Consider the following 27,173-nt stretch of genomic DNA (forward strand, 5'->3'; position numbering starts at 1 on the left):
TCAAATGAAAAGCTTTATTCAGAATGGATAAAATATTCTTTGTTCAGATTATCATCTATTCAAACAAAGATGCAAAATTCTGGCATTCCCTTTGTCTTTTGTACATTTATTGTCTACCTACTGATCATGACAAAACTTCTACTGCCAAACGTATGTTTGCAAAATCTGTATTCAATATACAATTATTAAAAACATTAAATTTTAACAATTGAATTTACCTTCCTCTTTAACAAATTCCAACTTCAGACCAAGGAGAGAAAAAATGTACTGCCACAGCAAGCTCTCATTTTCATCAAGTTTGTGTTACCTGTCATATTTAGCTATTGTCTTAAAAAATGTCACAGATATTAGGAGGGATCTGATATAAGAAAACTGGTAATCAATTTTAAAAATCAATATTCAATACTAATTAAAACTTGGGATACATGTCCCAACAAGTTTCCAGGATGCTATAGCACTGATATACTTCAATGTGTAATAAGTGAATCCCTAACTCAAAAGCAAACTTCACAGAACTTTTGACAGAAGAAGTGCATAAATTAGACAATTTACAACTTTAATAGCATAAGATCACTCTGAATTTGGAATTTCCAGTAAAAAAAAATTGTCAAGCTTACAATTATGTAGCGAGAAAGTAAAAAATTGTTAACAACTGAAATCTAGCATGTACAGATGTACGTACACATGGGTGCTAAAGTTATTGCTATGCCCAGTTTTGTCATGACAGGCTCAAATAAAGAAAAGAAATGTACATTTATGAATATAAGAATAAATGAGTTAATGAGGCATTTGATAATAATGAACCAGTAAAATGGGTCCTTCTTATATCCGATTTCATAAGAGATTTGTTAAAGCACAAATATATACATCTACCAGTAATATACTTAAGATTATTTTATTTTTTTTGATCTCTGGCAAATTTCTTAAACATTCTGATAGTACAAACAAGATAACAGACAGTCCAGTCAATAAAATATACTGCAACCTGAAACTAATTTCAAAAGAAATATTTTATTCTTCAAGTGGATTTGTAACCACTTGAAACTAAATATATGTTAATTTTATATTATTGGAAAGGGATCACTGTGAAATGTAGTTTTGCAGGGTAAAAACTATTTTAAACTATGTAATATTTATCTACTAGTATTACCATGCCATATCATTTCCTAGTCCAGAGTTCAATGCAAAAAATCCCCCCCCCCCTTCTAATTATTAAAAGGATGTCTAGAAATCATGAGTCTCTCAAAGGAACAACCTCTACTGGGTGAATAAAATTTCCAAGAATTCATTTCTCCCTTGTAACTGTTGAGTGTTGAAACACTCTCTGATGTTCTTCAGAAATAACAAGATTTGCATATTGGCACCATTTTCATTTAGGACAAAGTAGACAACATTATAAGTCTTTTGGAGAACAACCCATGTCATGATGACCATCCATTCAGGGGTGTAGTAACAGCAAGATTTTTAACATGGTTTTCATGGCAGCCATATTAGATGTATGACCTGCATAATTTTCATTTAGGACTAACTACATGTCATAAGTATATTACTGATAAAGCCATCCATCTGGAGAGGAGTAGCATCTCTTTAGAGAAGAATAAACAAGATTTTCAAAATGACTGCTCTGACAGCCACATATGACATCAGAATATTTTTCATTTAAGACTTACTGGATAAGATAACAAGAAGTTTTCTTGTAAAAAAAGTTCATTTTAATTCAAGCATGACCAAAAGAGCTAAACCAAAACCTGAAACAAAATATGGCAATGCCCTAATCATTTCTGTGATGACCATATCTGATCATGGATTTGGCATCATTTCTGTAAATGTGAAAAGTCTTCAACATACACAAGGAAATAACTTTTCTTTAGAGTTGTTCAAATTATGTTCAACAGTTTTTTAAGATGAAGTTATTAAAGGTGTTTCTATGCTAGTAGCAGCAGCTATACTTTATTACAGATAGACATTTTTTTCAAAAGCTTAGAAGCACTTCATGCCATGGTGCTTTCTGTCAAATTTGGGCAAATTCTACAGAGATGCTTTTGAGAAGCTGTTTATAGTTTGTTTTGTTTTTTCTTATGTAAAAGCAGCCATATTCTATAGAATTTGTAAAGATATAAAAGCCATTAATCCAAAATATTTTATAGTCAAATTGTGCTATCAGTACTTTCAGAAAAGCACTTATTTAACGTTTTTCCCGATCTTTAGTAAAACTGGCCATGTTTGAGGTCTCATTGGGTTGAAAACCAACGTTTCTGTCAAATTTGGTCAAACTGCGCTGAACAGTTTCTGACAAGCTGTATAGTTTGTTTCTATTTTAAGTTACAAGGACCATATCTGAAGACAAACAGCAGCATCCATACCAAACTGAAAGCCCTCTATGCCAGGATACTTTGTCGATTTTTTTCGAGTAGTGTTCTGCAATTTTTTAAAGCCATGGATCAGCATCCACTTAACAAATTTTAAAAACCATGACTCAGGAATAGTTGCTTTAAAATCATGTTTAAATTGATCTGATGGTTTTTTAAAAGTTATAAACAGCGATTTGAAAAGCCACACACTGATGATGCACAACAGATGAAGGACATGATAAGCCCACTTGGCATTATGGTCAGATGAAAACAAAGTAAGCACTTTCCAACATTTTTAATTTTCTGGATTTTTCATATGTTGTTCTGCAAAGAATTACTCACACTTCAAGATAAAGTAAATTGTATTGTGATTAGTTTCAGGTCAAAATAAATACTGACTGGACTAAGATAAGCAAACCAAATATCAGCTAGATGTGACAAGATGTGTTTCAGGAAGCTAAATATCTGGTAGTCTCAACTGTGTTGGAGGAAGCTAAATGTTATTAGTATGCAGTTATACTGAAGGTAGCTAGCTGCTTTTTCATTCATACCCAAAGCTGATCTCATCCTTTCCAATGTTATTTATTATTACCTAGCTCACACAAAATTAATGTGGACTAGATCCACAATGAAATTGTGCAATATATTACAGAATTTTTAACCTACCATGATCTGACAAATGTTACATCTGTCTTTTCCTTGTGCCTTGACTGGTTCTTGTCTTTTGTTGGAGAGGTTCCAGCAGAAAGAAGGAACGAAATAAATTAAGCTTGGAACCAGTCTCGGCCCACTGAATAGACAGAAATACAAGGTGATGACAAAATCTCGTATATTTTTCATTTCCATATGATTAATTTGTAATCCCAAATTAAATCTGGACTTTTAAACAGCAAATATAATGCAAGAAACATTCACATCTTGTAGATATCAACTTAGTTGAGCATAATTAGCATGAATGAAACATTGTGCATCTGCAACATGTTTAACAGTCTCATTACTTCCATTGCTAGCAATTATCGTCCATACCTGACTTTGACAACAGAGACAGACAACATCACAATATAGTACACTTCACTTAATGGCCAACATATAAAAAAGTTGTGAACAGTGTTACATCCAGGAATTTACATGAAAAGGTCATCTCCCCATTAGACACCAAAAAAGGAGGAATTCCACAGCTTATTGGAAGGAAGGGAAACTAATGCAAATTTCTACTCATTTTCCTATCTCAAATTTCTACTCATTTTGCTAACTTACAATTAAATGGGGAATGACAGGCTCAAATAAAGAAAAGAAATGCACATTTATGAATATAAGAATAAATGAGTTAATGAGGCATTTGATAATAATGAACCAGTAAAATGGGTCCTTCTTATATCCGATTTCATAAGACATTTGTTAAAGCACAAATATATACATCTACCAGTAATATACTTAAGATTTTTTTTTTTTTTTGATCTCTGGCAAATTTCTTAAACATTCTGATAGTACAAACAAGATAACAGACAGTCCAGTCAATAAAATATACTGCAACCTGAAACTAATTTCGAAAGAAATATTTTATTCTTCAAGTGGATTTGTAACCACTTGAAACTAAATATATGTTAATTTTATATTATTGGAAAGCGATCACTGTGAAATGTAGTTTTGCAGGGTAAAAACTATTTTAAACTATGTAATATTTATCTACTAGTATTACCATGCCATATCATTTCCTAGTCCAGAGTTCAATGCAAAAATCCCCCCCCCCCTTCTAATTATTAAAAGGATGTCTAGAAATCATGAGTCTCTCGAAGGAACAACCTCTACTGGGTGAATAAAATTTCCAAGAATTCATTTCTCCCTTGTAACTGTTGAGTGTTGAAACACTCTCTGATGTTCTTCAGAAATAACAAGATTTGCATATTGGCACCATTTTCATTTAGGACAAAGTAGACAACATTGTAAATCTTTCGGAGAACAACTCATGTCATGATGACCATCCATTCAGGGGTGTAGTAACAGCAAGATTTTTAACATGGTTTTCATGGCAGCCATATTAGATGAACGACTAGCATAACTTTCATTTAGGACTAACTACATGTCATAAGTATATTGTTGATAAAGCCATCCATCTGGAGAGGAGTAGACATCTCTTTAGAGAAGAATAAACAAGATTTTCAAAATGGCTGCTGTGACAGCCATATCTGACATCAGAATATTTTTCATTTAAGACTTACTGGACAAGATAACAAGAAGTTTTCTTGTAAAAAAAAGTTCATTTTAATTCAAGCATGACCAATAGAGCTAAACCAAAACCTGAAACAAAATATGGCAATGCCCTAATCATTTCTGTGATGACCATATCTGATCATGGATTTGGCATCATTTCTGTAAATGTGAAAAGTCTTCAACATACACAAGGAAATAACTTTTCTTTAGAGTTGTTCAAATTATGTTCAACAGTTTTTTAAGATGAAGTTATTAAAGGTGTTTCTATGCTAGTAGCAGCAGCTATACTTTATTACAGATAGACATTTTTTTCAAAAGCTTAGAAGCACTTCATGCCATGGTGCTTTCTGTCAAATTTGGGCAAATTCTACAGAGATGCTTTTGAGAAGCTGTTTATAGTTTGTTTTGTTTTTTCTTATGTAAAAGCAGCCATATTCTATAGAATTTGTAAAGATATAAAAGCCATTAATCCAAAATATTTTATAGTCAAATTGTGCTATCAGTACTTTCAGAAAAGCACTTATTTAACGTTTTTCCCGATCTTTAGTAAAACTGGCCATGTTTGAGGTCTCATTGGGTTGAAAACCAATGTTTCTGTCAAATTTGGTCAAACTGCGCTGAACAGTTTCTGACAAGCTGTATAGTTTGTTTCTATTTTAAGTTACAAGGACCATATCTGAAGACAAACAGCAGCATCCATACCAAACTGAAAGCCCTCTATGTCAGGATACTTTGTCGATTTTTTATCGAGTAGTGTTCTGCAATTTTTTAAAGCCATGGATCAGCATCCACTGAACAAATTTTAAAAACCATGACTCAGGAATAGTTGCTTTAAAATCATGTTTAAATTGATCTGATGGTTTTTTAAAAGTTATAAACAGCGATTTGAAAAGCCACACGCTGATGATGCACAACAGATGAAGGACATGATAAGCCCACTTGGCATTATGGTCAGATGAAAACAAAGTAAGCACTTTCCAACATTTTTAATTTTCTGGATTTTTCATATGTTGTTCTGCAAACATTTACTCACACTTCAAGATAAAGTAAATTGTATTGTGATTAGTTTCAGGTCAAAATAAATACTCACTGGACTAAGATAAGCAAACCAAATATCAGCTAGATGTGACAAGATGTGTTTCAGGAAGCTAAATATCTGGTAGTCTCAACTGTGTTGGAGGAAGCTAAATGTTATTAGTATGCAGTTATACTGAAGGTAGCTAGCTGCTTTTTCATTCATACCCAAAGTTGATCTCATCCTTTCCAACGTTATTTATTATTACCTAGCTCACACAAAATTAATGTGGACTAGATCCACAATGAAATTGTGCAATATATTAGAGAATTTTTAACCTACCATGATCTGACAAATGTTACATCTGTCTTTTCCTTGTGCCTTGACTGGTTCTTGTCTTTTGTTGGAGAGGTTCCAGCAGAAAGAAGGAACGAAATAAATTAAGCTTGGAACCAGTCTCGGCCCACTGAATAGACAGAAATACAAGGTGATGACAAAATCTCGTATATTTTTCATTTCCATATGATTAATTTGTAATCCCAAATTAAATCTGGACTTTTAAACAGCAAATATAATGCAAGAAACATTCACATCTTGTAGATATCAACTTAGTTGAGCATAATTAGCATGAATGAAACATTGTGCATCTGCAACATGTTTAACAGTCTCATTACTTCCATTGCTAGCAATTATCGTCCATACCTGACTTTGACAACAGAGACAGACAACATCACAATATAGTACACTTCACTTAATGGCCAACATATAAAAAAGTTGTGAACAGTGTTACATCCAGGAATTTACATGAAAAGGTCATCTCCCCATTAGACACCAAAAAAGGAGGAATTCCACAGCTTATTGGAAGGAAGGGAAACTAATGCAAATTTCTACTCATTTTCCTATCTCAAATTTCTACTCATTTTGCTAACTTACAATTAAATGGGGAATGACAGGCTCAAATAAAGAAGAGAAAGGCACATTTATGAATATAAGAATAAATGAGTTAATGAGGCATTTGATAATAATGAACCAGTAAAATGGGTCCTTCTTATATCCGATTTCATAAGAGATTTGTTAAAGGAATTTTACTTTTGTTACACAACTTCTCCCCTTTAAGCTTGTATTCTTTTGAGCATTGCTACCACAATGGAAGAAATTCTGCAATAATGAAGCCTGGATGAAACAATCTGAAAGGATGGTATTCACTATACCAAGACCAACATTACCTGGGGTTTAAAACAGCTGAACATCAGCTACCTCCAGAAGAAAACTGAAAGTTACATTAAATGGACTTTAAAATGGCTGAATATTAGCTACCTCCAGCAGGAAATTTAGAGCAACATTAACAGGGTTTTAAGGCAGCTGAATATTAGCTACTTCCTGCAGGCAACTGAGGCAGTTCTAATGTGGACCAGCTAAAGGCTTCTGCTTTTTTCAAGTTGATCTCTACTTTTGAACCCAGCAACCTTACATCACTTTTTTCAGGTACTATAACCTGAAAGAGAAAAACGAACAAATTTTTTTAAAATTATACAATATTACTCACTGGGTTATAATTAAAAGGCTAAATGAAATGACAGCTGGACAAGAAATCTGGATAGTATGTTGGTTTCAGACATAAAACGTTTTATGTATTTTTAATATCTGATGCCACACTGGAAAGCAGTTTAACCAGTGGCCATATTTGATACTGAATCAGCACTATTTGAATAAAAGGACTTAATGCCAGAATTCTTTCTGTCAAATTTAGCCAATCCATGCATGCACGACTAGTCATATTTTTTGGATACAGACTGTTCGGTTTTCAAAAGAAATTGTAAATTCTAGATATGCTACTTTATGGGTTCTTATCTCAAAGTCAACGCATGCAACTTTTGCTCAATTTGTCCCATGCATATTCTGAGAAAGAAAACAAGATGTTTCATTTTGTTGCTATTGTTTTTCAAGTCCTTTAATAAAAAGGCATGGATAAAGCAAAAATGATACACATCAACATGTACTTACATCTTTCAATACAAGTTTCTTGGTCCAGAGACTTTTCCCTCCTTCAAATACAATGTGTATATTACATGAAACTCGATTTGCCTCAACATACGTCTTCTCTGGTATAGCAAGTTTTGCAAAAACTGAAACTGTGACATATGGACCTGTTTGAAACCAGTCTAATCTACAAGACTTCTCGGCACCTTCTGGCTGCAAGAGAGATAACCACCAATACCAGTAATTAATATTAAAGGAAACATTTTTAGAAATTGCATTTCAACTTTTACTACTGTACTATTATGATTAAACATGCAATGATCTGGGTTGACATACTCTAATACTCTAATAGTAACATTCTAAGTCACATGGTGCCTTAACACTCTCAAATATGTGAATGACTGAATTACTAATAGCCCCAATATACTGCATAAGTCAATGAAAACATTTTTAAATTGCCAAAAGCTCAGTCAAAAGGCACCAATCAATCAAAAGTCTCAGCTAAAAAGGCAACAGCAAAGTCTCAGTCAAAAGGCAACAATCAATCAAAAGGCTCATACCAAAGGCAAAGATTCAAAAGACACCAATCAATGAAAAGATTTCTCAAATCACAACAAAGGGCTCAGCCCAAAGGCATCTTTTCTGAAAAGGCTGTCAAACTGCAGCAGTCCAAAGGCTCAGTCCAAAGACACCAATCAATATGAAAAAGCTCAATCTAAAGGCACCAATCAATGAAAAGGCTCAGTCTAAAGGCACCGATCAATGAAAAGGGACTTCAAATGGCAGAAGTCAAACAGTATCAGTCAATGAAATGGCTCAGTCAAAAATCAACAGTCTGATGAATAAATGGACTGTCATGAAGAAGTGTAAGTGTGTGTGTGATTTGGATTTTTAACGTAGCTTTAACAATTGTTCAGTCACATCACTACGATGTCTGTAGTGTGACAGTTTATAGTGATTTCTAGCACTTGGATATCATGCTGCAGACCAGTAGCATAATGTTGCACCAAGTCACATTATCCTGACACCAGGCCAACCAGTCCTAACACTAACTTCTTAATGCTGAGCACCAAGCTATACAGCTGTTAGTACCATTTATGTAAGTCTTTGGTATGACTCAGCTGGGGATGTCATAAAGAAGTAAGAAAACTGTCTTCTGCCTTTAATGAAAAGGTGGAGGACAAAAGCAATGGATATCAAAATCAACTTTTTTTTCTAGAACTAATTTTATAAATAAATAAATGTTGGGGAAACAAAGACATAGTTTAGGTGGCATATTTGCATAATTATGTAAAGCAATTAGCATGCCAAATTACACCAAAAACATTCTGATTGGTTGCTGATCAATGTCCCTGACTGCAAACACAGGGACTGAAAGGGACACAATTCTATCAACAGAGAGAAAGAAACCCACAGGGAGATGTGCATTTTCAGTTCAAATACCTAATAGTATTGAAAAATAACCAAGATATTATTATGAAAAAATTATGAACATTGCAATTATGTACATCTCATTATAATTTTCTCATCAGGACCTTAAACAGAAGAATTTTGTGGAAAGTCAGTTTTTCAAACATTTGGGGGCAAATAAATTGCTTACTGGGCTACATTACAATGCACAGGGCCTTAGCAGTTACTGGACTATGCTGGTTACAATGCAAAGGGCCTTAAGGAATGGTTACTGGGCTACAGTAAGGAATGGTTACTGGGCTACATTACAATGCAAAGGGCTTTAAGGAATGGTTACTGGGCTACATTACAATGCAAAGGGTTTTAAGGAACGGTTACTGGGTTACTATTCTAACACACAGAGCCTTAATGAATTACTGGGCTATACCAGTTACAATGCATGGACAGACAGATTTGTATCACATATTTATGATTTAAATTTCTATCCCATACTAGAATTTAATCCATTCACTTTCTTTCAGGTTTTCATATACAAAGGAACAAGGTAAGAATACAGTCATGCACATTATGTATACGGACTGGTAAATAGATTGGTTGATACACGACCAGAGATGCATCCAGGGTTTCTTAAATTGGAGGTACATGCCACTTGTTTTCAAAATTCAAGGTGGCAATTAATCCACATAGGTGGCTCCAAGTCTATTTTTAGATCACTAAGCTTGCCACCTGTGCCAGGAAAAGTTTATGTGCAGCCAGATAGCAATTATTAGCTATCTGGACTGAAAAAGACATTCACTATGTACATTTTTTATTCATAAATTTAAGCTGATCCATTTTAAATATAAACCTTGCATTCATAAATTATAATTTAACGCCCGGTCATTGACAATTAAAGATGCATTTCTTGAAAAGTCTTCTGTCCTTGTTTATCTTTTAGACTGCAAGTGCTTTTCCAAAAGTCCAATTCCCTGTACATGGGTCCCTCACTTGATGATCATAAGAGGATTGAGTGCTTATGCTTTTAGTCGATTTCTTTTGTTACTTTAAGTTACATTCTGACACACTCAAACATCAGTCACAGTCTATGCTATCATAAGACTGGATACAGATTCTGAATGATATTAGTGCGATATCTGCCAAAGGCACTGTTCTATCTCTTGGATGAGTGTCTTTGCCAAAGACCATTCAGCTGTTAGCTGTTTACTTGACCAGATTCCTTTTCAACACAATAATGGTCACACAGGATAGCAATTTTTCCATTACCATAAGTTTCAAGTTCTTTTCCTGAAAAGTTAATAATCCAAGTACATAAAAAGTTGTTGCAACCTGTGTACTACCTTTAAAAAACTTTGCCTGAATCTGTTCTTGTAGATGACCAATAAATTCAGTGCAAAGCTTAGCCAGATTCTCTTTAGCTTATTACATGAATTGTCAATTCAACTTCAGTAAATGATGAACGTTTTGTCTCCTCTCTAGCTTTAGAATCTGTCAGCTTCTCTTCCAATCTTGTCTGAGAATAGATTGTCTCAGTGTTAACACTTTTCAGATTGGAATCAACCCTATTTAGACCTGATATTACTGCAACAATATCCAGGTCTGACTTCCGCAAAGCATGCTCATTTGAGCCAATTGTAGGATTATGTCTATCACAATTTGTATAACTGTCACTCATCTGTAGTCTGCATTTGAGCCAATTGTGGGATTATGTCTATCACAATTTGTATAACTGTCTCTCATCTGTAGTCTGTTATCCTACTGAAGAGGGATGTACATTCTCTTGTCTTCTTATTCTTTGTGAAGCATGTCACAAGAGCACTCCAGCTGTAAAACACAGCATAAAGTGCATCACATGATGCCAACCACCTTACATCATGAGCCACCCTCATTTTAAGCTCAGGAAACTTAAGAAGCTTTTGGATTTCTTTCAGTTCAGCTGCTGTGTTTGCTGACATCCTAATGTAGTAGTACAAATCGTTGAATGTTACCTAAGGCACTCTATGTTCTTAGAAGCTTGTGAAATACACAAATTAAATCAGTCTTTCAGTGTTCACTAATTAAATGGGACACCTTTGTATCTTGTGGCCACAAGACTTGAAGTAACAGACATCACATATGCATCATCGCTACCAAACCATATTATGTTCTCATCAGGCATATTCTTCTCTTCCACAAATTTTATTATTTTATTAAAGGAATACGGGTCAAGAAAAGAGATTTTTTGGTACCCTATAGTAAACAAGAGTATAGCCACAATAAACATCACTGATGGGTCATATCTTCCTTCACTTCAGTTGTTTTAATGTGCAGTCAAAATCGGAAGCTGTGTTCATAGGGCACATGGCAAATATGAATTTGTGTTGCAACAGACATTTAGGGGTGAATGCTGCAATCACGCAGCCTAGATGCATCACTGAAACGTATACCACATCAACAGTATATGGAGTGAGAACCTGAATGTGAAAAAATAACATTTCAACAAGAACTTGAGACACGTCTCAATTTTTATGCTGTGCATCAGTGTCTCAGGAGCTGGTGTTTATTCACTTGAACTTAATAACCACTGGAGAACTGACACTTATTCTTCATATTCAAGAAACTAATTGGGGGAAATTCAGAAAAAGGGGTTCATTATGCTACAGTTAAGTATCATAATTTTGGCTACATACCTCATCTTTCTTCCACACATGATTTCCAGTAACACATCCCACTTGATCCAGGAAGTTTGAGAAATCTGTGGTCTTCCTCTCACAACATGACCAATACTTCATTCTGTATGAAATGAATAAAACTGTTAGTCAAACTAGCCCTAACAACCACCCAGGCACTGACACCACTGTCTCTAATGACGACACAGATAATGAAACCAGAATAACAATCAAATATTTAAAGAACCAATTTTTTTCTTAAGCATTCATATGTGTCACTACCTGAGAAGAAAGACTACCCCACTATTATAGATTATGGCCTATAATTTCAGACCTAACACTTGATTAATATCTGGTCAAATTTGATGGTTAAGTTTTACTTGTACAAGTCATCAAACATGTGTTGGGTGATCATTAAGTGTAACAGACTTGGATGTGGATTTGTCAACAATTACTCCAATGAAGAAAATCCCAAACCAGGAGGCTATGGTCTGGAGACTTATTTTCCCCTTGCCATCTGATGTAACATAAGACAGTTGATATGCAGAACAAAATACAAGTGATTTTTCTAGAAGGCATGTCCTGCCACATATAAATGAAACATAACATTGCCTTTAAATCTAGGTGATTAACGTGTAATCAGCACTCCTGAAAAGGCCAAACACTGCTCACTTTTAGAAAGGAAAACAAGATGTGGACATCTCACCCTCTCATACTGGTTTTTGACCAAGTCTTGATTTCTGGCAATTTCTCTTGCAGTATGATGTCAGCCATACACCAATCAAGGCACTTATTCATATTTACTGACATGGGATATTATATAGCCCAAAATGTTATCTTCTTTACAGGAAGCCAAAGATTGGCTGCCACTTGGAAAGAAGGATAACTCAAAGAAGTCTCATTAATTGCGACTCAAGATGCAGGATCAAAAATCATACTGAGGAGACCCAAGGATCAAATAAATTCCACTGCTGAAATTCTCTACTCTGAGTGACACCACCTAAATGCCTTTGTATGAAAAAGACTGCTGGTACTTTTGTAGAATGGCCACCAGTTACTTTCACATCATTGATGAGGAAGTGGCTTAGACTGCAACACTACTCCATCCATGATAACTGTGAAGTAATCTGGATAACAGACAGTGAGGGAATATTCTGAATTAATAGACAGTGTATCTGTATGTGATAAACAGTGTCCTTGTATGTGATAAACAGTATCCTTGTATGTGATAAACAGTGTCCTTGTATGTAATAACCAGTGTCCTTGTATGTGATAAACAGTATCCTTGTATGTAATAAACAGTGTCCATGTATATGATAAACAGTGTCCTTGTATGTAATAAACATTGATATACAGTGTCCCTGTATGTAATAGACAGTGTCCTTGTATTCCACTGTGTCCCTGTATTTGAACCTTATGAATTTCAGGAAAATGTGTGTGTATGTGTGTGTGTGTGTGTGTGTGTTTTAGATCTTTTTACGTAGTTTTAAAAAAAAGTCAGTCATATCCTACAATGTCTGCAGTAAGACAGTTTTAAGTGATGTCTATCGCTAGGGCATCACGGAAAAGCGCTGAGTAACATCACATCTGCTGAGCACTTAAAGGAAGGAAAGCTGGATGAGATTGGTTCTTGTCATCCCTCTGCTTCATCATCAGTGACCCACAGAAACTTGATCTTCATCAAGAGACAGGAAAGGGAATGAATGGAGTGTTACTAATTTGGCATCATGATGCCCCACTGCAAGACATGGTTATAAACTGCCACTGCAGACATCATAGCGATATGATTGAAAAATTGTTACAGCTACGTTAAAAATCCAAATCACGCACACACACACTAATTAGGTATGTCTGTCATGGGAGCTTTCCTACTTCTCCAATAACCCTTAGGAAATGAAGCAAGACTCCAAGTGCTGTTCCTACGATGTTTGTCTCTTTAGTATCCTGTTGCAATCTAAACACTGCATTGTCATGTTGCAATCTAAACATTTCATTGTCCTGTTGAAATCTAAACTTTCATTGTCCTTTTGCAATCTAAACATTTCATTGTCCTGTTGCAATCTAATCATTACATTGTCTTGTTGCAATCTAAAAATTATATTGTCCTGTTGCAATCTAAATATTACATTGTCCTGTTTTGTTATTGTGTCTGTTACAGTGTACATTTACTGAAATGCATCTCTTTCTTACAAAGGGTGAGAATAGATATTTCTTATTTAAAAAAAAACAAAAGTGGTAGGAGATCAAGGGAAGTGCCTTAGTGGGTTGATTAGGGTTGCAGGGGTGGGGGTGAGATGAGACCTACCTTTCCAAACTTATTTTCAGCATTTTAATGCGATAAAGAAAGCCTGACCTGGACTCCTTAGCATTATTGTATACAAAAAAAACAAAAGAATAAGATTTATTATTAAAACTGTTCATTCTAGACTATCAACCTTTGAAGAGAACATATGGGAAAGTGGACCAGCCCTTTCCTATTTTGTTTCACTACATACAAATAGACGATGTAGATCTACAGCCTGCCACATCAAAATTGCATTGAGGCCTAGATATGGGCATCCATGGTACCAATTATCATCCAGGAAAAGAGAGCAGGTACCACACCTGGGTAGATGACAGGGGAGTCAGACTGGGTTACTCTCTGTTGTTTCTGTTCCATGTGTTCTGGAACTTTCCATCTAACGGGAGCCCATCACACATGCTCTTTGGGCGCACGTAACGTAAATCCAAGGAATCAATAATAAAAAAAGTCTAATGGGAAGATATTTTACATTTTTAAATGAATGAGCACACCATGATCCCTGGAGAGCTAGGCATGGCTATAATGAAAGGTAATGTATTAATGCTAATAAATTCTATGATTCCAGGTGTATCAGTATTATACAGGAGGTGAAAAAATGTTTTTTAGCTTAAAAAGAAAAACAAAAAAACTAAATATAAGCCAGTGTCCCCAATAAATTAAAAACAAACAAAACAAGATAAAAACACATGAGGATAATTACAGAAAACATGCCAATTCAGAGGTACTTACCCTTCGTGAAATACAGGTGTTCCTGGGTGAAATATACATTTATCAGCAATACTGTGCTCTCCTTCATAGGTCTGAAAAAAGAACAGTTCTGAATTATTGATATGATTTACTAAGTCAGTTTAGCCCAATTTTCCTACTGATCAAATGTCACTTTGATGTACAGAACTGAACGCCGTATTCATGTCTACTTTAGACTTGTTCATTTATCAAATAAAAACTAAGACCCTACAGACTGGAAGGGTCTGGAAGAGAAAACAAATGTTTTGTCTTTCAATCAATTATCCTTTCTTTCTATTTAATTTCAGCACTTTTAGGATCATCTGAGATATTCTTGAGAAAGTCCAATATACCAAATTCAGGCAGAGTCCAATATGTTCAAGTTAATCTAAATCTGTTAGTTATGCCTTTCTGAACATAAATATGAGGTCTTATACAAAACATTGAACTTGTGTCAGATATAATCAAGACATAACCACATGCCAAGTTTGATCAAAAACTATTTAAATTATTGTACTTGGATGACCTCTGAACCTTTGATCCCCAAAAATGTTCTATGCACAACAGCAAATACACTCCACAGTCGGATGCCCACCCACTGGCATGTGATGTCAGTTTTTAAAACAAGATTTACATTGAACATGTGTTGAACATTGGTTTCACATTTAAAACAAGGGTTACATTGAACATGCGTTGCAACTTGGATCCAATGATCATGGGACAAACGTGTCCCCTATTCCCCAAATTGGGGAGGAAAAAGAATTTTCTAAGGGCAAATAATTGCTTGCATGTATTTGAAGTACTGGCTAAAAGCATGTCCAAGAGGCATACTGCTGTCTAGAATGGGGGGCTGGGGCAAGGAGGCAGAAACAACAGGAAACATGCAGCATGATGACAAAATTCTGTGGAACAGCATCTTCCCTATGAACGGCATTCTGATGGTACAGTTTTCTGACCACACGTTATAGAGGAACTCCAAGCAAATCAGATTAAAAAGTTTAAATATGTAAGATTCTCTCATTCAAGTACACTAATAACACAAACCTGGATATAATCTGAGTGAAGTTATGGATCCCATTTTTTTCTAACAGAATAAATAAGTGCCCATTTGCTTACCATTAATATATTGCGATCAAAATTCAAGATATTGCACATTTTAACATGAAAAGTGCAGTAGATGCAGAGATTTGGAATTGAAGTTGTTTAAATTTTAAAGAGAAAAATATATATCTATAAATAATTTTTCAACACAAATATTTTGCCAATAAAATAACACAATGTACACTGCAATAAAACAAAACAGTGCAAAATAGATCAATGAGAATACTGGAATGCCCACTGATGGCACTAAGACCAGAAATAAATATCAATTAACAAAGTCATGTCAAGTGAAATTCGTGTTCCAATTAACTATTAGTTAAAATTCACCTTCAATGAAATAATCATAAATGTGATTTGCCCTCTTCTATTCTACTGTGAACAACAGCAATCAACTGCCACACCAATGCCCCCAAATCTTTTCATGATAACCTAGTCCTCGCTCACTGGCAAAACTGGACTTATTTTGATGACTGTTAAGAACCTAATGAGCTTTTGGGACAAAAAACACAAGCTAAGAAACAAAAATTAATTGTCTCAGCTAATTAAAATAAATTAAAGGTGATAAAATGTGTATATGGTCAGCATAACTTTCTTGTCAAAAATTGCAAACCATATACATCTTGTCTTTTCAGATTTAGTTAATCTGGGCTTGTTCTTAAAAAATGCAGCAATCCATTAGCAAAAATAACTGGGAAGTTCTAATAAAATGGGGGGGACATGGATGATAGTACCCTTATTAAGCACATAATTCAGTCCTTCCATTAGAGGTAAGTTCCAGAACAAAAAGAACACAAGAGCTAGTCAGACTTCCACATCACAGTCCCATGTTGGACACCCTTCCTCTCTGTCATGCACCTAAAATACAATCAGGATATCAGAGCTGGGTGGGAGCATGGGAATAATGCAATAGTGACAGGTTAGAATTATGTAGCTGAAATTTTTTGTACCCACCTCCGCAAAACTACATTTTAAGAGTAACATTACATCACCTGCCACTACTGCCTCACAGAATTTGCCTGTTTGTTGGAAGAATGATGGTCTCATTATGGCAGCTAATTGATCCACATTTTGTGCCTAATTATTTTGCCCAAAAAAAAACATGCCTTCACTCTGGTGTGCCAAAGATCAATGGTAGAAGAACAAGAAAGAAGTGCTTGTCCAACTACATTTAACTCAAATAACTTCCTGGTCTTGAATTCTTCTGAAAAGAAAGTCCGTCTCGATAATGGACTGATAAGCTCCCCTGATGGTGAGGAGAAGCCACCTGGAAATGGTGGATGCTTTGATATCAACAGAGCCCATAATAGGTATGAAGTGATAATTCCAAACATCTCTTCTCCAAACTATGAGGAATTGCATTATTTTCGCCCTATAGCTTTTTTATAATTTGAAACAAGAAATCCAAAACAGGATTAATAGAAACTACAATAGAATAACAAAATCAAAGTGTCTAAAATATCAATGATGCTGACAGAACTTTGTTGAATATGGTTCCCATTCCTCCACCCCACCCCTAAAGAAAAAGAAAATTGGTAAAAAACTGAAGATATTCCAACAAGGTATAATAGAAGCTGGTTCACAATATTTGGAGATTGAAAACATTGCATTTGCCAGCTAGCTGCTATGGTTAGGCTGGTATAGTCACAAATTTATGGAGGCTGGTATGCAGTCAAACACTGTATTAGGTTATTAGAGTATGATCACTTTAAAGTCACACAAAGAATCAAGTCCTAAGAAACATTCATACATAGCTTGATTGAAACTGGCTGTTAGTAGTCATAATAATATAACTGTCAAAAATACATTTTCCACCTGGTTGCTATGGAAATGGCACCATCCCTATATGATGTTGACTGGCATCATTTGTACATGCTAACCCCAAGTTCTGTTAGATCTGGTTCACTAGTTTTGAAAAGTTGAAATTGGCTACCGTTCATAAACGACCTAAAATGTTGGTGCAGGACCATGCCATAACCTTTGGCCTCACTGCCTGGTGGGATAACAGCTTTAACAGAGATTGTCCTAAGAAACCCGCCTATTAATTTTTTCAACTAAAACTGGCTTAGCAGTTTGGAAGACAAGACTGAAAATGCTGACAAACACTGGATAGCATGCTAGAAATATATGGCCTTGTTGTAAACTAAAGCCAGATTAACTAAATGTGTGTTCTTGATTCCTACTTGCTGAATTTATCATTAGACTGTACTCACAGATTTGCAACCGCCATTCTTGCAACTTGTTCCAATTTTAATTCCATCTTTACTCTCTGCATCTGTAAAAAAAAAAAAAACAGTCCTGATGGGATGGAAGTTGTTATAATAAGTTATAACAAAAATCTCCAAAAATAACAAATAATCAACTCACCGAAAATAATTTCTAGGAATCCAAGAAATGGCTTTTTCCCCTTCTTTTTAATACCTGAGTAGCACTGAAACCATCTCTGATGTTCTTAAGAAGTTCTAACATACCAAGCTTGGTAAACTTTATTTGGGTTTGACTAGGGAGTAATAAAAATAAAAAAAATAAAATAAAAAAAAAGAAGGAAGATGACACTTAAAGGTACCCTTTCTGCCTATAGACACACTTCTAGAAGAATAAGGTCACCATGTATCCAACAGATAATACACCATGTATCCATGTATCCAACAGATAATACACCATGTATCCATGTATCCAACAGATAATAAGATTCCTGTACCTTCACCTGACTGTAAATTCATTTCTGCCATATGCTTTTCCAATGCCTGTTTGAGTGAGCTGGTCACATTGTTTGTCAGTCGAATGTATGGTTCATCTAAAGATGGTCTGTCCTCAAGCTGCGTAGATTTAGGCTGTGGTGGAGGTCTAACCTCAGTCTGCTATAAACAATAAAAGAACACTGGTAGAAATACAGTTTTCACCTCTATGTAGTAAAGAAGAACACTGGCATAAATAAAATGTTGAACTTTGCAAAACACAAGAACTTCATTAATATATTAAATGTGTATATCTAAAACAGTATAGAAAATATATTGGTACAAATATTTAATACTTTGTGATGTTAAGATCCCACTTCATATATAGCATCTGGTAAAAGCTGCATAAAATAAAGGCAGTCAATGTGATCTAGTTTGGGTACGGTTTGCAATTCTCTTCAAGAAGCATGTACACATTAGGTTTCATGTCTCTCAGTAAAACTGACTTAATCACATAAGTTGTACAAAGTTACTGGAGTGTGAAACACCACAGTGACCTACTATATCTATCCAGGAGTAGTACTTAATAGGATGCATACATACAGATGTTTCAAATTTATGTCTCCATGATTAATACTTTCCAAGAACTGATCTACAAATAAAGTGGGGACATCAAGCACGAAAGTAGGTCACATTGACCTATTTTTTAAATGGTTGTGTAGCATCTCTTTAGTCATAAAAGCTTTCCATAGTTACTGGAATGTGGAAAATGTAGACCTTCTGCAGGAAGCATGCATGTAGCTGCAGAGTAAAGCATCAATTATCCAGATTCATCATGGAATACTGACTTTATTTACACGATTTGTCATCCACTTGGATCCAATCTTGGTCAAATAGCAGAACTTTGACCAGAAGTATCCATATTAAATGAATAAAATACATTATCTTTGATTATGTTTGTGTAAGTAATTAAATAAATATACACATTAACATGTTTTTGATAAGAAAAAAGTAGGAAAAATATAAACTATTTTAGAAAAAATTACTACTGATTTCCGACATGCTAGATGCAGAGCCAGCAGAAATTAAGAATAGAACATTAATTTTGCAGTATGGCACTGAAGGTGATACAGGCATCCATATTTGATGAGTCATTCCAGCAAAGATGGTGATTTTCCAACGGAATTTCTCAGTTGGGTATACATTATAAAGGTACATCAAATAATGGAAACATTGGACATCAACACCAATTTGATTTTTGCTCATATAAGATACATGTGATTTCGCTTTCTTGCACAAACCCATGACCTCTCGCATCATAGACCAACGCTCTAACCACTAGACTACCAGAGCAGACTCGACTCTACATGGTATTAAAAGATAAAACTATCCAGTAACAATTTTGTCATTTTAATCCAACAAAAAACTGTTCTTTATGTAATATAAAAAAAGAAACATACAGAAATAATTTTATGATACAGAAGCTGATTTAGCAAAGCCTAAATGCTCTACCATTCTTATTATATATTTGTTATCACCATAAAAATGTAATTTAGTCCCATTGATATTCACTCACTTTCTCCCTGTTCTGACCTATGGGAGAAGTGACTTCTCCCAATATAGGTTGCATGTGATGGTCTCAGATCAAGAAACTTGTAAAATACATTTTAACTAAGATAAACAGCAAAGTCATGGTTTGTTATCTGCATCTGTACGAATAACGTCACAGACATGATTTCTGCTTTCAGTTTCAAAATTTCCAAATGTTTTTCTTGTAGCTAACATGTTCCATGCATTCATCTTTGATACGAAGCAAATTAGGTGTATCTGCTTTATGTTTCAATCAATGTATGATTTCTCATAATTTTCAGGGCCATAAAACAAAGGATTGATGTGTGTATTGTGTATTTCTCATTCCAGTTTGCAATGACTATTTCTTCTTTGTTTTACTCCACTAGACCTTCCAACCAATTAGCTAACAAGTCAACATGCACTCCTGTAAGATTCCAACTGAACAGAAAGAAAGCTTTGAAACCTGACAAACCACTGGCACAAAAAAAACTTTAAATTTTCAAGCAATTTTTTAAAATTTTTATTAAAGAGGGACATTTCTTCCTATTGGAGTTCATAAAAAAGACTTCTTAAACCTGTATCCCCTATCTGACTTTTTTGGCAAATGTTATTGTTATTAATTAGGAATGTGGAATTTTTTACTAAGTTCACAATGATTAAAAAAACATTCCTGAATTGATTGCATTCAAGCATTCAGACCTATTTGCTCAACAATATGGATTAGATGCACATTTTCTAAGGCCACATAATATTTATTTGTTAAGTTTTGAAGATCAATACCAGCTCAGTTCAGCATTATTCCACCACATCAAAAGGTGCGCAGGCAGCAGAGACAAATTGCCTTCTGCACAAATAATTATGGCTGACATACCTTGGATGCTTGGGTGTCACTAATATCAAATTTGGTTAACACGAGTCAGGCAAAGTTTTTTTCATTGCTACATGTAGTTATTTCTTAACATCTGAACTGTTGTAATGCAAGGATAATCAAGATCAATCAAATTCTGCTCACCTGTTTTTGTGAAATTATTCAAATTTATTTTAGTGTGACAGCTTCAGGCAATCATATCTGGCTTTAAATTTTAAACCTTTTGCTGTCAAAGGGTTCTAAGTTTAATCTGGTCAAAAATTCTGTTCAGCTGTTTCTGTAAAATAAAAGATTAATTTTCTTTGATATTTTTTTTGGTAAGTGGCTGCAACGTTCCATGGTAGATTAGCATTATTACATGGTTTGTTCATCTCTGAATAAGTTTTAACAAAGGGCTTTTCAATGAGCTTTCAATGACTTTTATTAGGTTCTTAGTAGTATATTTTTAAATTGGAAATTGTATGTTCTCCATGTGTACATTTTTTTAAACAGTTGTAATATAGTACCAAAATAGAAGAAAAACATCAAGTATGTACAATTCACAGTTGTCCATTCAAAAATGTGATAACTGTCATACTATGTCAAAGGGAGACAACTCTATCTGGTAAGTACCAATGATTTGAGTCCTTTCAATAATTCAGTCTCTTCCGGTTTATTTCATCTTTATTATTTGTTTAAATACTGGTCATACAACAAAATTCTGAATTAAGATCAGATACATTTTATTGTTTCAATGTTTTGCATTCCTTCTGATAAATACAAAAATATGATTGACAAAATTCAAGATTTTCAAAAACTTCCAGGACATGAATGGATCAAACCAACTTCTGTTTCAACTCCACCTGTGATTGGTTATATCCTCACAAACGTACAATCTTGTAGAGATTTTCAAAATTAAAATCAGATAGTCCTAAGATGAAGAAGTATCTGCTCCCCACCACCATTCATCAAAAATGCAACTTGGAACAAAGTAAAATGTTTGGATATGTCAAAACTATCTTTACTGTGTTACATGCTGTGATAAGGCAGGTGTGCTAAATCAGATTTTTTTATCTCCTCTTTTAATCTGGCAACTAAATTTCCCTTTTGCAAAAGCAACATAAAATTATTTGGATACTAACCTCTACAAATTTTGTTTCACTTTGTGCTGGCTTTTCTGCTTCTTTTGGCTTCTCATTGCTGTGCTTTCCTTTGGTGCAGCCCTAGAAAACAGAACAGTTTCCACATTAAACAATGTAGTTTTGCAGGCTTTCTGTTAACTTTGCACAAGAGTGCTTCAATGGGATAAATTCTCCACTGGCTGAAAAAATGTCCAGGAATTAAAGTTAAAACCATTTCTTCCTTTAAATTACTGAGCCATCTGTTATTCTTTGCTGAAAATATTTTCAACTTAGCTGCTGTGGAGGACATTGGCATGATCTGTATTTATTACCAACAAGAATAATATAAATTGTTTTAGTAAAAACCACAGATTGATAGGAAAAGTAGTGACATCAAGATTTTCAAGATGGCCAAATCGAATGGAAGTGGAACAATTCTCATTAGGCCCAACTAGACGTCACAGTCTTTTTTGTGAAAATTCTATGTTGATGCGACCATCCATCCAAGAGCAGCAAATAAGATTTGCAAGATGGCCACTACCATGGGCATAATGGATGTGTGAGTTGTTGTAACACATTCCTGAGATGTTTCAACGTATTTTCAAATAAAACTGCAGATGTGTTTTGATGCAATCCAGTAAAAAGGTTTTTTTTGCCTGGTATCATTTGCATCTGCATGACTACCACACAGAATTATCATCTAGCTTTCACAGAACTACCCAATACAAGTGTTTTCAAATCATATCTGTTCATCTGAACATACGTAGAAAAGACAGAATATTTTTTTTTAATCGGATGTGTGGAAAAGGTTGGACTTGCTAAAAAGCAACAATATATAACGGTTCTCAAATAATAATACTTCAACTTGAAACTAAACAGAATGATGACATTTTAATGACTATTGTGATCTGCTGAGAAGTTTAGCATTTGTTTCAGCCTATAAAGAAACTTGAATTCATACCATCAGGAAAGTAATCCAATCATCCTTACTGCTGTGTATTCCTTGGATATTAGGTTTCGCCACTTTAATAATTACTGGCTCTTATTACAACTGATAACTAGCAAGAGGACAAAAGTTAACCACTGTTCGGCTCAAGTCAGTGTGACATCCGGTCACCAGATGGTATGTTAGCCTTTCTGGCTTCCCTCTCCTATATTATGAGATGTAGTTAACTGTGTTTCAGAGTGCAAAACAAAAATTCAATCACAAGACAAGCTCACCTACGTTGTAAAGAATGAATGTCTTGTGTGATAACTACCAGACACCCACAAAGGAAAACGTTCTTGGAATAGTGCAAAATATCATCCATTATTCAGTTTAGAAAGCGAAAGCAATTCAACCAAACTAAAACTGGTGGAGTCATTTGATCACTGCTGAGAAATCTGATGTTAGGCAGATTTTAAAAAAACAGCAATACATGATCAGCATCAGTGAGTGGAAAGACAGAATCAATGGACATACTGGGATAGTTACAGCCAAATGTCATGCACTGTTCACCTTGACTGATGATAATTCATAAAAATATTTGTTAAAAGACATATTAGTTTAATCACATTAAAGATATAACCTGATAATATTCTTTAATTTTTAAATGAAAATATTAAATATATTAATAAAATCAACACTTTTTATACTTTATTTGTAACTATGTGATCCATATTTAGAAGAGCCATCCCTCTTAAAAGACTGATTTTCTGCTGCAAAATGAGTGGCCTTATAAGATGGGGACTGACCGCTCCAGTGGTCTAATGGTTACAGCATCCGCCTCAGATGCTGGAGGTCATGGGTTCAAACCCCGGCCGAGTCATATCAAAGACTTATAAAAATGGTACTAACAGTTGCCTCACTAAATGCTCATCATTAAGATGTTAGTCTTGGGACTGATTGACCTGGTGTCAGGATAATGTGACGGGATGGGAAATCATGCTATATTATTGTGACATGATGCCCCAGTGCTCGACATCACAACAAACTGCCACTGCAAACATAGCAATATGACCGAAAAATTGTTAAAGCTAATGTTAAAAATCCAAAACACATACACGCACACATAAGATGGGGATGCTGTAATTAATAATTTTAAAAACTCAATGGACACACTTATACTTGTAAAGGTTATATATGTATGCAATAAAATGCAACACTATTTCACTGCATACTGTATCAAAACCAATTTACTGACATAACATGGCTAGCAGTGAAAATTAAAAAAAGAGGCTATCTAAAAATAAAATATAAAAATTTGGTTATTACAGGTATATTCAAGAACTCTGTGAAATCAGTACTTCTCTTTTTACAACAGGACCAGCCCTTCAATGCATCATGGAATGTCGGAGCTCCAGGATGGTAGGTGCATAATTCTGGAAATAAAGCAAACATGAACAATAAAACTGCAATAAACATAACCTAATGTTTAATGTGATTTAATAATGTGGACAACAGTACTAGAAATCTTTGACTACTATAGCTGCCAATGCATGCTCGACACACAACAAACTATAATAATACAAATATTGTCAAAGTATCAAAAGCACTAAGGGGCTGTTTAGATCTAGGATGTTCTGTTCAGACAGTCTAGTGTTTGCATGCTTTTAGTCTCTTGTTAGTTATTGATAGGGTCAAACAATCAGAGTTTTCATTACTGTCTAAACAAAGCATTCTTACTCAAAATAAAATGAAATTATTTTCATATCTTTCCATGTTTGCAACAAGCTTGCAAGGAAACAGCTGATCTACAGCAAAATTATATGCATAATGGGGGTCCATGTGTGACTGAGTGGTCAAAAGTGCTGCGCTTTACTAATCATTTCTATCAAACCCCTGTCCACATGGGTTTGAGTCTTCAAGCCAATGTGGGTACATGATAAAGCTTGCCATTGCTAGCATATTCTTACTGGGAATTTGCTTGATTCTTCCTCCACCAGTTATACTGGCCATCATGTATACCTACACTGTAAAATGGCACCAAACCCAAAACAACATCTGCTTGTATAAGGAAATCTGTTACAATGACATCTCAACTTTGTGATAATGTTTCTCCTGTTTTCCTGTGATGTTGCCAGGTTAAGGCAAGTAAAGTTAAGACATACACTGAGACCAGCAGTATGAAATTGATAGAAACATGATTCATTTTACATGAGTTATAAATATTTCATCTCTTTTGGTCGACTAAAGCAAAACCTACTATGTTTAAAACTTGCACTGTCTAGATCACCATTTCTCACATCATTCACGTTATTCATTATCTTGCAGACTATATTTTCTTGATGTCAGAGGTCAATCAATGCTGCAATACAATAAGCCTATGAAGGGACAAGACAAATGATAATTTTGTTGTATCTGAATAAGTAGGCTTCAAGATTTGGTGACCATGTGACTAATGCTGACCACGTGACTGTAATGCTGCATTGCAGGGCAAATCTCGTCAATACTGGATAATCAGCTCATCTATTAACATATCAAAATTACAAATTATGTTCAAACTCGATACACTTGGAACAGTTTTCCTTGGTTGGTTGCCAAATGCATAACAGACATGGTTCTTGTGTAATTTCAAAAAGATTTTGAATGGAAATGAATGTCAACTTGATAAGAACCATTATTAGCAGGAGAAAGATTTAAAAGAGTTTTATACTTGATCATGCCTTACAAATTCTAAAATTCTCAAACAGTCGAAAATCTCAAGAACAAATCTCAAGATCAGCAATAAAACAAAACAAGGCAACAAAATAAATGATCACTATAAAAAAAAATTGAATGGCCAATATTATTTGCATACCCTCCCATTTGTTTGTACCCACCCCCACCAATTTCAAAAACCAAAAGCAACAAGGTTATTTAAAAAGATGCATAAAAGTCATTTTATTCATCAATTAGTAATTTCACCAACCACGGGTCCCAAACAGTCAACTATTTGGTATTTTGAATCAAATTGGAGTTTCTTTAGTAAAATGTTCACCATATCTGCACAGGAAAGTCTGTTTTCATGCAACAGGTGTAATACACAGCATTTGTACACTATCCTGTTTTTACCCACTACAGATTTTAAAAACAATAGGCTTCAAGGATATAACAAAATGCACAAAACTTAGTCATTTCATTCTTTTATTTATTAAGTTCTAACCTGATTGTCACCAGGGGCTCCCAAACACTAAGTTGTTAGCAAGTTAAATCAAACCATGTTTTCTTTAATAACATCATACTGCAAACAACATACTAACATACGTCAACTTGGTTCTGACCAAGATTGGCTCAGAGAATCTAGCAAAGTTTGAACACAAGGTCAATCTGGTCTACAAAAGCAGTGATGAATACTAACACTTGCATTATCTTCAAAACCCCTATGGAATTTATTTTTCAACTGTAGCAATTACAATGTTGTTTGACAAATAACATTAATAAAGGGGTCATTTAGGACACATGGAATTTGGAACCTGGCTTGTGAAATTTAAGTCAGGGCTTGTGATTTTTTTAAAGTCACCAGCTGACTGGTTGACATTACATACTAAACAATGCAACTCATGATATCCAACTTATATCGAGAGGACGAAGCACTAAAATATATGTTCGATCCTCCAAGATGTAGACAGGATTATCATATCGGAACCTTGGCTAGCGAAGATGATTCATCCAGAGCTTGCGTTGGTTAACAGGGGATCGTTACAAAGAAAATCAAGGGATGGGGGTTCTAACCTGTAATAATATAACACGTGTTATATTATTACAGGTTAGAACCCCCATCCCTTGATTTTCTTTGTAACGAGCCCCTGTGGTTTGTTTGAAACGCCAATACGCTGACAGTGTTAGGTACCCCCCAGACAACAATGTTAGAAATTATAAATTGATTAATCAAATGACTACATTTTGTGCAATCTTACAGCCTACGTTCTTTTCGTTTATAAAATTCAATACAGTAGTGGCGAATTAACAAACAAATGGGGGGGGGGGGGGGAGGAGATGAATACTACAAACAAAGACCGAATTAGTCATGTACATGAAAGATGTTACATTGCAATCTCTCAGCTCACCTGGACCATTATCATCTGGATCGAACTCCTTGCCGCATCCTTTATTGTAGCAATGAACTAGCACCATTTCAAAGTAAATACGATACCATAAAAATCTGATTTAAAAAATATATGTATATATTAAAAAATGAATTTAAAATTGCTTGTACGAAGTACTCTTCTTGCCGGCTACTGGAGAACTTTCGAGAA

At 34.7% G+C, this 27,173-nt stretch overlaps 1 protein-coding gene across 1 annotated transcript; it reads right to left on the reverse strand.

The window, feature by feature from the left end:
- On the reverse strand, positions 1–27,173 carry LOC149784639 (cysteine and histidine-rich domain-containing protein 1-like). The gene is made up of 9 exons (XM_089932695.1): positions 26,985–27,173; positions 24,211–24,317; positions 21,978–22,058; positions 18,440–18,599; positions 17,952–18,013; positions 14,644–14,714; positions 11,634–11,736; positions 7,582–7,770; positions 1–7,072 (listed from the first exon to the last, which is right to left on the reverse strand). The coding sequence occupies exons 1-9, from the start codon at positions 27,049–27,051 to the stop codon at positions 6,947–6,949; spliced, it is 966 nt and encodes a 321-aa protein (XP_089788821.1). The 5' UTR covers positions 27,052–27,173; the 3' UTR covers positions 1–6,946.

The sequence above is a fragment of the Sinohyriopsis cumingii genome, chromosome 14 (assembly GCF_028554795.1).
Source record: "Sinohyriopsis cumingii isolate HCF-2022 chromosome 14, ASM2855479v2, whole genome shotgun sequence".
NCBI lineage: Eukaryota > Metazoa > Mollusca > Bivalvia > Unionida > Unionidae > Sinohyriopsis > Sinohyriopsis cumingii.

Excerpts from the sequence above, each read along its gene's own strand:
- LOC149784639 (XM_089932695.1), bottom strand. The coding sequence starts at position 27,051 with ATGGTGCTAGTTCATTGCTACAATAAAGGATGCGGCAAGGAGTTCGAT. Across the intron at positions 18,014-18,439 it reads GAATTTACAGTCAGGTGAAG|ATGCAGAGAGTAAAGATGGA; the intron begins GTACAGGAATCT and ends TTTTTTTTACAG. Across the intron at positions 14,715-17,951 it reads AGAATGGCGGTTGCAAATCT|ACCTATGAAGGAGAGCACAG; the intron begins GTGAGTACAGTC and ends TTCTTTTTTCAG.